Here is a 9,419-nt window from a genome sequence, read left to right on the forward strand (position 1 = left end):
ATTTTTTTGAAGAGTGTGAGTCACATTGCCATTGTCACGAAATGTCAACAACTGTCAGAAGTGTCAAATTGAATGATTGAAATCCAACGCACTCTTAGTGATTTTTTTAAAACGCTAATTTAGGCACTTTAAGACATTTTTCTCTATAAAACCCTACTACTTTGTAGAATTATGATTGAATTTTTGTTTTTTACTTTCACTCAGTCTCCACCTTTTGATTTTTTCTATTTTTCGTGTTTCCAGGAAAAAACAATTGCTATCGCGTGACAAAGATGGCTAAATTAACGTTTTTAACGGGTGTGAAAGCGTTAAAATACGTTTTATTTTAAAATAACTCTTTGTATTTGCCCTTTTTGCCAAATTCAATTTTTTTTAATTATTTCCAGTGACATTTCCACGCATGCGCGCAAACACGACCAGAAAAACTTAGGTTAGGTTTCTTGTTTGTGATTTAGAATACAATAAAAATGATTTTAATTTTGAAAAACATGAGCCCGACAACGTCATGGGCGTTGCGAAATTTCCCAAAGGTAAAAATTGCCCATGGTAAAACATTAAACTGAAATAAGGTTTAAGGTTCTCTTCAGTACAAAATCGGCTGAAATCCCCACAAATGCCCTCAAAGACGTAACCACGGCCCACAAACAACCCGAAAATGGGGTTGTCTATGACAAAAAACCCTTCAAAATGCCTCTGGAAGCTGGTAAGTGGCCCCGAATTTGATAAAAAAGTGACCACTTTTTAGGTAAACGATATGTGTGGTGTCTTTGCGGCCACAGTCACACACAGCCCTTCTGTGACGGGACTCACAGAAACCAACAATTGAAAATAAAACTAAAGTCAGTTTGAATTTCTTGAAATTTTTTTTAATACTATGTTTCAGGCCTGTGGCGTTTAAAGTCGATGAAAGTAAAGACTATTGGTTGTGTAATTGCAAACACACGGCAAATAGGCCCTTTTGTGACGGCACCCACAAACAACCAATAGTCCAAGAAGCCAATTCTGTAGTAAAACAATGAGGTAACTCAATTAAAATAACCTTTATTTAACAACTAATCTAACAATTGACTAAATCACGTTTTACTCGACTTCTCCTCTTTCCCAGGACCCCCTTCTTGACTCTTCAACTCCATTTCGATCCGTTCCTTGGCCCTCACAACCTTCGATTGGAGGTAAAACGAGCCCCCATTTGCCTTTTCATTCGCTTTAAATAACGCTTCGTAGCGTTTATCCACGTCTTCCTTACTTAAATTCGTTATGTTTAATATCTGTTTCGCTTCATCTAACGATAAACCTAGTTTGTTATTGGCAATTCTTTCGCTTCGTGTTTTCGCGTTTCCTAACCTCTGTGCTGCCTGTTGCGACGCCTCGTACTCTTGCTTAATTGCCCGGGCGAAGGCCCGACCGATCACTTGAGTCCCCGCTATGATAATTTGGGCTATATATTTGGCCATTTTTGGGTAAAAATTAAAAATGCGCTAAATTTTAATATAACCTCAAAATGTCAAAGTCGCAGCGCCGCCTGGTGGTGACCGTGAGATGGGAAAAAAATGTCGATGTTTTTTCAAACATCGAATATGATGTAAAAACATCGATTTGAAAATGTGTAAGTATTTTTTTAAATATCGATGTTGTTGCTTCGATACATCGAAATTAGTTCAGTTAATTATTTTAAATTATCTTTATTTTTTTTTTTAATTTTAAAATTTAAATTCGATGTATGGAGAATTCGATGTTTTTTAACAAAATTAACGAATATTTTTTTGTTCTAAAAATTTATTATTAAAAAAATTGGTAAATGATTTTTTTTCAATAAAAAACATCGATTTTCTTAAGTATCGATGTTTTGTGGCGTTTAAACCCCACATTAGAAGTATTGGGAGTTCGAAAAATCATATTTGTTCGAAAATTGGTACATAGCCATAAACCATTAAGTCCTAAATGAATATATTTTCAAGAGGGCGGCACTTCCGGTTATACCGGAAGTCGGTCTCAACTTTCTTATTTTAAATGGAAAGCTATATTTTTTACTGCGTTTTTGGATTAATCGGGTTATTTTAAGGGAGTTTTCGTCAGCTTTCCCTATACCCAAATTTAGCCGTTTTTGAAATATTTGGAGTTTTTCAAAAAATTTTGGGATCTGCACCTTCCACTTTAAAAATCGGAAACTCTGCTATGTTTTAAAATTTTGATTTCGTTTTTTTGGCGTTCGAACGAGAAAACTTAGATCTTTCTTTTGGTGTTATCAAATTTTGAAAAAAAAATTAACAAACCCTAAAATTTTAAGGTTACTTTTGTAATAATTCAAATACCCATAACTCAATTTTTCCAAATAAAATACTCCAATTTTTATTTTACTAAATGGAAGAGAATTTAATTCTGCATCAATCTGTATTAACATTTCCTATACCTAAATTTAATAATTTTTAAGTTATGGTGACTTTTTGTTAAGACTGCCGAAAATCTGTTACGTTTTCGTATAGTGTGCTATGGAAATCAAAAATATCAAAATTGTTTCTCAATAAACGTCGACAGTGACTTATTATTTGACAAATAGTGCCAAAATATGGAGTTAAAGCTACTCAAACTTAGATTTAATTAATTTATTTTGTATTTATGAAGAGTGTAACAAAATTATGATGTCCTTCATTAAACAAAAATAAATTTTTCTCACTTGTTAGTTTTAAATAATGATTGCATGGTAGAACCTATCAATAATAATTAAGTTTGCATAACTTTGATTCTTCATATTTTGGCACTATTTGTCAAATAGTAATTTACTGTTGACGTTTGTTTAGAGAAAATTTTGACATTTTTGATTTTGACAAACTATGTGAAAACGGGTATGGCTAGTAATAAATTTTCTGTAGTCTTAACAAAAGTCCATAACTTGAAAATTATTAAATTTAGGTAAAGGGAATGTTAATACAGATCAATGCACAATTAAATTATCTTCTATTTAATAAAATAAAAATTGGGGTATTTCATTTGAAAAAATTGAGTTATGAGTATTTGAATTATAACAAAAGTAACCTTAAAATTATGGGATGTTATTTTTTTTTCAAAATTTGAAAACACCAAAAAAAGGATCCAAGCTTTCTCTTTCAAACGCCAAAAAAACGAATTCAAAATCGTAAAAAATGGCAGAGTTACCAATTTTTAAATTGGAAGGTGCAGATCCAAAATTTTTTGAAAAACTCGAAATATTTCAAAAACGGCTAAATTTAGGTATAGGGAAAGCTGATGAAAACTCCTTTAAAATAACCCAATTAATTCAAAAACGCAGTAAAAAATATAACTTTCCATTTAAAATAAGGAAGTTGAGACCGACTTCCGGTATAAGCGGAAGTGCCGCCATCTTGAAAATATTTTCATTTAGGAGGACTTAATGTATTGTGGCTATGTACCAATTTTCAAATAAATACGATTATTCCAACTCCCAATACTTGTAATGTGGAATTTAGACGGAACATCCTGTATATTACATCGCGGGAAATTTGAATCGAACCTAACCAGCGGCTTTGTTTCAGGTTTTGCCCCCCTGCTGTAGATATGAGTACCATTTTTTAAATAAATGAATTTATCGTTAATTGTGTTTTATTACAAATATAAATACAATCCTAACAAACGAAATAAAGTAAACTTCATGCACATTGAATCGTTTTACTTCCATTCACTGAGAAATGCGTGCGTTTGGAGCTCCGGTAATAAATAATCAGTCCAATATTTAATCTAGTAACAACACACTTAAAGTTCGGTATGTTTATGTTTCAATTCTTCTATTCTTTGGATAAATTCGCTTTTTTCGATACAACCTTGACAATCTTCGCCCCAATCGTTGATAATTTTCTTCAAATCTCTAACTTTGAGTTTTTTCAAATCAACTGTCTTTAAGTCGATTTCGACGTCGTAACGCAATTCGCAGATTTGGGCGTCTTTTTTCTTCAATTTCTCGCAGATTTTGTCCGATGGCATTGACCATGAGAGTGGTTTCGACATTTCGCCCAAAATCCCAGTTGCACTCTCCTCAAGACCTCCTAAGTAATAACACTGCAAAAAAAGTTGTGACACTGAAATAGAATCGGGAATTACTTACAAATCTGTTCTCTTTGTTCCTCGTGTTTTTACAAAAGTCTCTAAATTCGGTTTCTATCAATTTCGGGTCTTTTTTAACCTTCTCTGATAAAGTGGATGCAAATTTATCTAACACTTTAATGCAGACTTCGCATTCCCCCTGCTTTAAACTGTTCGCTGTGACGAAAGTTGCGAATAAAACGGTGAAAATCACTTGGAAATCCATTTTCTAGACCTAGAAAATCAGGAAAGTGAGGTTAGGTCGGTTTGATTAACCGGTTTGAGTAAAAGAGCACAATTTTTTATGTTAAATGGCAGAAATTACTTACTTGAGCTTTTATTTCGTATAAAATCACTGATTGTTACACTTTTTTATCAAAAATAATTAACTATTAACTTGTTTTACACGTTGACAAGTATTAAAAATTTGACAGAACTCTGGTTTTGATTTTGCAAATAATTCGTTGGCGTTCTCTGATTGGTACACGTCTCTGTCAAGGTATTACTTATAAGGTGGATCCAATGGAGTTGACTGGATTTAACTTGAAAAGTAAAGCCAGAAAAAGCGTTTTTTTTTTTGTTTAAATATAACATATTGGAACTTGAATAAATGTAAAAATATTTTTCTTATAATTATGCTTAAACTATCCTCAGAGATTGAAATTGTGATACCTCTGAAGTCGTGACAGAGACAGTAAGGGTCTTATCAGTGGCGTAGTAAGAAGGTCGAATTATAATTCTTTTTTTCTTACAAACAAATAAATAAATTATAAATTCCTCATTTCAGCAAATCTGATTTTAGTATTCTTGATTATAGCACAGTTTATGTATGTGTTAGTTATTATCATATTATTATTTTTATTTTCGACTAGTGAATAAAGCAAAACTAAAACTTAATTCTAAAAAATATGTAATTATGTGTTAAAAAATATGTTTTTGCAGTTGACCATAAAAGAAATTGTGTAAAATGATTTATTTCTGTTGTAAAAATTATTTTTTATGTTTTTTGCTGCTATTTATTATTATTTGTGGCTTTTATTGGCAACGTTTTTCTGCCTTTACTGAATAATTATGAAAAAACATCTACAAGATCATCGGTAACGTTAAAAAAGATGTCGAAAGATGTAATCGAGTCATCCTTGGATCCGAAAACGTATGTCTGTGAAACGTCAAATAAAATGACAAGTCGAATGGTAAAATGGCAGGATCAAAAAGATGATGATTTTAATAACTAAATTTATGATTTACCTCTTGACTTGTCATTTTATTGACGTTTCATGTGCAATTAGTTCAAAATAGACATACGTTTTCGGATCCAAAGATGGCTCGATTACAAATTATCTCGATCTCTCGATATAAAAAATGTCAAATTAAATGTAAAAATGTTTTGACAGATAAAATTTTGGAACACTGTATTTAAGAATAAACGTTGGTATGCTAAGGAATTTCTTACCATTGTTTCTTTTGTGTGCGTGCGCAGAAGAAATTCCCTAAAATACCAACCATTATTTTCAAATCCACCAGATTCTATAGATAAGTGAAAGTCAGAAATCTAGTGGATTTAACATCTCAGGTTGGTATGTGAGGGGATTTCTTTCGGTTGAGTTAATCGCTCCCTTATCGTGTCATTTTCTTCTGAGTTGCTTGTTGTCTGTGATATTTACATTTAGAAATTCAACAAATAAACAAAATGGCGTCTTCAAAGGACCAGAAAATGGTAAGTTTTCACTTTTTTTATTTACCAGATTACTAATTTCCGTCCGAAAATAGAAATATTAAAATCAATGAGCGGTAAACGGTTTTTTTTCTTAGTTTGAGTTATTTAAAAAAAATAACAAAAATGAAACCTCTGTTTTGGGTGTGCGGCCACTCTTAAATCAACCTTTTAATAAATCTTTTATGAGGAAAATTGTTTTATTTAATCAAAATGGAACTTAAAGCTTTTAAATGTTATCTAGAACCAACAAATCTCCGTTTCTGCTTGATCCATTTTTTATTCATTGTTTTTTTGGAATAAAAAATAATGTCATAAGTCAGGGAATTCAAGCCTTTTTACTAGATGGACTCCTATTTCCCTGTAATTATGGCGAATTTTCACTTTACACATTTACGAAGCAAAAATAAGAAAAAAAAATTGCTATCTTTTCCTCCTTTTAGCTCTGTGTACAGTGAAGAACAAAATCAGACAAAATTATTTTGTAGTGGTGATAAAACTTAAATTATATTTTTGAAACAATCAAATTAAACTTTCGATTTTTTTTTATTTTGTAAATTGCGGCAAAGCTATACCTCAAATTTATAATGTTTTTACATACATACAGGGTGTCCCAGCGAGTTGAAAAAGTCCATTAGTGACCTTTAAATTGTAAAATTAAATAATATCATATAGGATATTGATAGATACTAAACTAAAATTATTTTCAACTATACAGCGTGTCTCAAAAATAAGTTACAATACAAACTTGTGTTTTTTTAAATGAAACACCATATGTTTTTTAGCGTTTTTGGATGTAGATTTTTATGACAATGTTTTTAAAACTTTTATTGGTCGATTTTACTTAGTTTTAAAAATAAGACAGTTTTTTTGACGAAAATATGCACTTTTTAAAAATTTATTACCCAAAAACTAAGACATCTAGAAATATTTTTTTACTACCGCAAAGAAGAAGGTACAAGCTATGAGGTTGTAACATTTTTTTAGTGTGTTGCATTTGCAAAGATAAAAAAATTAAGGCGTGTGTTAAAAGTTCAATAACTTAAAAAATTTAAATGGAACACCCTATTTATTGTTTTTGCATTTAAAAGATTAATAAATTGTTTTTCTAAAATTATTTACTTTTAGGTGTTTATAATCAATAACTAAAAAGATATTTAACGTTAAACATTAAAAAAAATTACTATTGTTTCAGTGGCCAAAAAGTGCACAGTTGCACAAGAGATGGAAAAAATATCACTTAATAATCACATTTTTGTTAAACTGAATCTATTATTTTTTATTTTTACAATAAAATAATTCGAATTTCAGTATTTATAACGACTTTTACAATCTTTAGATAAATCAACGAATAAGTGATTCGTGGTGGAATTACTATGTTTGCCATTGTATCAACAATGCTCAGATATTGATAATCATTGTTGCTACAATGAATATTGAATGTTAAATATATTTTCATTGATCAATTCTAAACATTAAAAGTTTATTTTTTTAGATAGACAATTTATCAGTCTATTAGATGCAAAAATAAAAATCGGGTGTTCCATTTAAAATTATTTGACTTTTAACAAACTTTTTAATTTATTAATTTTTACAAATGCAAAACACTAAAAAATTGCTCTAGCTTTAAGTTCTGTACTTTCTTCTTTGCAGAAGTAAGAAAAAAATTGTTCTAGCTGTCTTAGTTTTTGTGTAATAAATTTTTAAAAAGTGTTGTTTTTGTCTTCTTTCTAAAACTAAGCAAAATCAACTAATAAAAGTTTAGCGTAAAATTATTGTTTTAGAAGGCTATTTATTTAAAAAAACATAAGTTTGTATCGTAATTTATTTTTGGGACATTCTGTATAGCATGTAAAATGTTCCGAGAAATCGATTGGTGTCGAGAAAACTATAAAATTCTTAATTGTTTACGAGTTATAGTTGAATTAATATTATAAAAAATTTGAATCAAATTGAAATCGTAAACTACATTTTCTACTTTTCTTGAGTCTTTGTTTATTTTTTTTAAATAGTAATCTTAAATTCCAGCAACTGAGAGAGGCACTAATAAACAATCAAGTGGAAGAGGTCAAGACCATAATCTCAAATGGGTATGACCTAAACTCCCATCTCTACCAATGGACTCCACTCTCCTATGCTATTACATGTAAAAATTTCGAAATTGTTGCATTAATGTTACATCATGGTGCCAATGTAAACTTCGAAAGCACCCATGGTTATGTACCATTATACACATCCATCGACTATAACTGTTCAACAGACATAATCCAACTCTTAATAAGTGAAGGAGCTGACATAAATCAATTAGGAAAGAGTTTTTTCAATGACAAAATCAGCACTCCACTTTCACGTGCAATCCAAAACAACAATTTACAAGTTGCTCACTTGTTGGTAGAAAATGGTGCAGATGCCAAAAAAACAAACCCAGATGGGACAACAGCTGTGACACTAGCCCATGACTTGAACCGTGAAAACTTCATTAAAGAAAATCTGGAAAATTTAGACAATCTCAAAGGTTGTACTCCTTTGACGGCAGCCATCTTGTGTGGGAAATTAAACGACGCTAAAGAACTTCTAGAATCAGGAGTCAATTCTTGTAAAACCGATTCCAACAAACAAACTCCTCTTGTGACAGCAGTTCGGTGCAAAAATCTAGACGCTGTGAAACTTCTTCTAAACTACAAAGCGAATTTAACAATTCCGACAGCTTTTTTGGAAGCTATCAACTTGGAGTGCACCGAAATCGTCAAGTATTTGTTGGAAAAAGGGGCCAAAATCAATAAAAAATACCGCGATGGTTCCACACCCTTCATCAAGGCTATTGAGACTGAAAATTTGACGATTATTGAAGAACTTTTGAAAAATGGGGCTGAGGTGGATTTGGCCAATACGGGAGGGAAGACCCCCTTGGCGGTGGCAGCAAATAAGAGAAATATTGTGGTTGTGAATCATTTGATCGAGGCCGGAGCTGATATTAATTTAGCACGACTCGAACTCGAGGAATTTGCAAGTGATGATGAAGATTTTGATTTGTATTACCAGGATCTCAAAGAGCAAAACGAACAGAAATTACAAGGTAAATATTTCAAGTTTCTGTGAAGTAGCTAATTTTTTTTACAGATTTTCACCTTGGAACTCATGAAGCGGCAGACTAATATTATGCATTTTTGTAGTTACTATTTTTGTATTTTTTCAAGTTTGTTTTAATAAATGTTTTTCTACAATTTTTTTTATTCCTTACCTTTCTTTTAAATGTTTGATATGCTTATTAAATTTAAAGTAAGTGAAACAAATTTAAAAAAGATTAATCTATTGTTTTTATTTTATTTTTAGTTAAAAGATCAAAAAAACATGTTTTTAGATTGCTGCATAATAAAAATCCTCAAAATTTAACGTTATTACTAAGGCTCGGATTATATGCATTGTATATGCACCTATTTTCACAAAAATATGCACAAAATATAAATATGCTCGAATATATGCCAAATATGGATCGATATGCAAGTTTTTAACAATAAAAAATCAAAGTTGGAATAAATTTTTATCCTCGAGTACACTAAAGAATAAATAAATTGGTTTTGCCTCAGACAAGCCATTTTTATAACCTAGTAATTAAGCCTTTCTAAGAAAT

General features: G+C 30.7%; 4 protein-coding genes across 6 annotated transcripts; 2 read left to right on the plus strand and 2 right to left on the minus strand.

The window, feature by feature from the left end:
• Positions 1 to 326: 326 nt before the first annotated feature.
• On the plus strand, positions 327 to 3,648 carry LOC123008514 (CDGSH iron-sulfur domain-containing protein 3, mitochondrial). Of its 3 annotated transcripts, XR_006412961.1 has the most exons (6): positions 327 to 530; positions 577 to 703; positions 746 to 839; positions 884 to 1,020; positions 1,106 to 1,172; positions 3,531 to 3,590. XR_006412961.1 is itself a non-coding variant. In XM_044404352.1 (5 exons), exons 1-4 carry the CDS (start codon positions 468 to 470, stop codon positions 1,017 to 1,019), a joined length of 420 nt encoding a protein of 139 aa, XP_044260287.1. In that variant the 5' UTR covers positions 327 to 467; the 3' UTR covers position 1,020; positions 1,106 to 1,571. The 3 variants fall into 3 exon arrangements, 2 of the variants coding, with proteins under 2 accessions (XP_044260287.1, XP_044260286.1); XM_044404352.1 differs by lacking the exon at positions 3,531 to 3,590 and having other exon boundaries at positions 1,106 to 1,571; XM_044404351.1 differs by lacking the exon at positions 1,106 to 1,172 and having other exon boundaries at positions 330 to 530; positions 3,531 to 3,648.
• LOC123008515 (mitochondrial import inner membrane translocase subunit TIM16-like) lies at positions 1,026 to 1,530 on the minus strand. The gene has a single exon (XM_044404353.1). The coding sequence runs from the start codon at positions 1,452 to 1,454 to the stop codon at positions 1,074 to 1,076; it is 381 nt and encodes a 126-aa protein (XP_044260288.1). The 5' UTR covers positions 1,455 to 1,530; the 3' UTR covers positions 1,026 to 1,073.
• On the minus strand, positions 3,580 to 4,541 carry LOC123008513 (mesencephalic astrocyte-derived neurotrophic factor homolog). Its single transcript, XM_044404350.1, has 3 exons — positions 4,404 to 4,541; positions 4,097 to 4,309; positions 3,580 to 4,050 (listed from the first exon to the last, which is right to left on the minus strand). The coding sequence occupies exons 2-3, from the start codon at positions 4,298 to 4,300 to the stop codon at positions 3,748 to 3,750; spliced, it is 507 nt and encodes a 168-aa protein (XP_044260285.1). The 5' UTR covers positions 4,301 to 4,309; positions 4,404 to 4,541; the 3' UTR covers positions 3,580 to 3,747.
• Positions 4,542 to 5,653: 1,112 nt separating this feature from the next.
• On the plus strand, positions 5,654 to 8,943 carry LOC123009168 (putative ankyrin repeat protein RBE_0997). The gene is made up of 3 exons (XM_044405293.1): positions 5,654 to 5,791; positions 7,817 to 8,864; positions 8,909 to 8,943. Exons 1-3 carry the CDS (start codon positions 5,765 to 5,767, stop codon positions 8,941 to 8,943), a joined length of 1,110 nt encoding a protein of 369 aa, XP_044261228.1. The 5' UTR covers positions 5,654 to 5,764.
• Positions 8,944 to 9,419: the final 476 nt, after the last annotated feature.

The sequence above is a fragment of the Tribolium madens genome, unplaced genomic scaffold (genome assembly GCF_015345945.1).
Source record: "Tribolium madens isolate multiple individuals breed KSU strain unplaced genomic scaffold, Tmad_KSU_1.1 Scaffold_71;HRSCAF=194;Tcas5.2_LG6, whole genome shotgun sequence".
In the NCBI taxonomy this organism is placed as follows: domain Eukaryota; kingdom Metazoa; phylum Arthropoda; class Insecta; order Coleoptera; family Tenebrionidae; genus Tribolium; species Tribolium madens.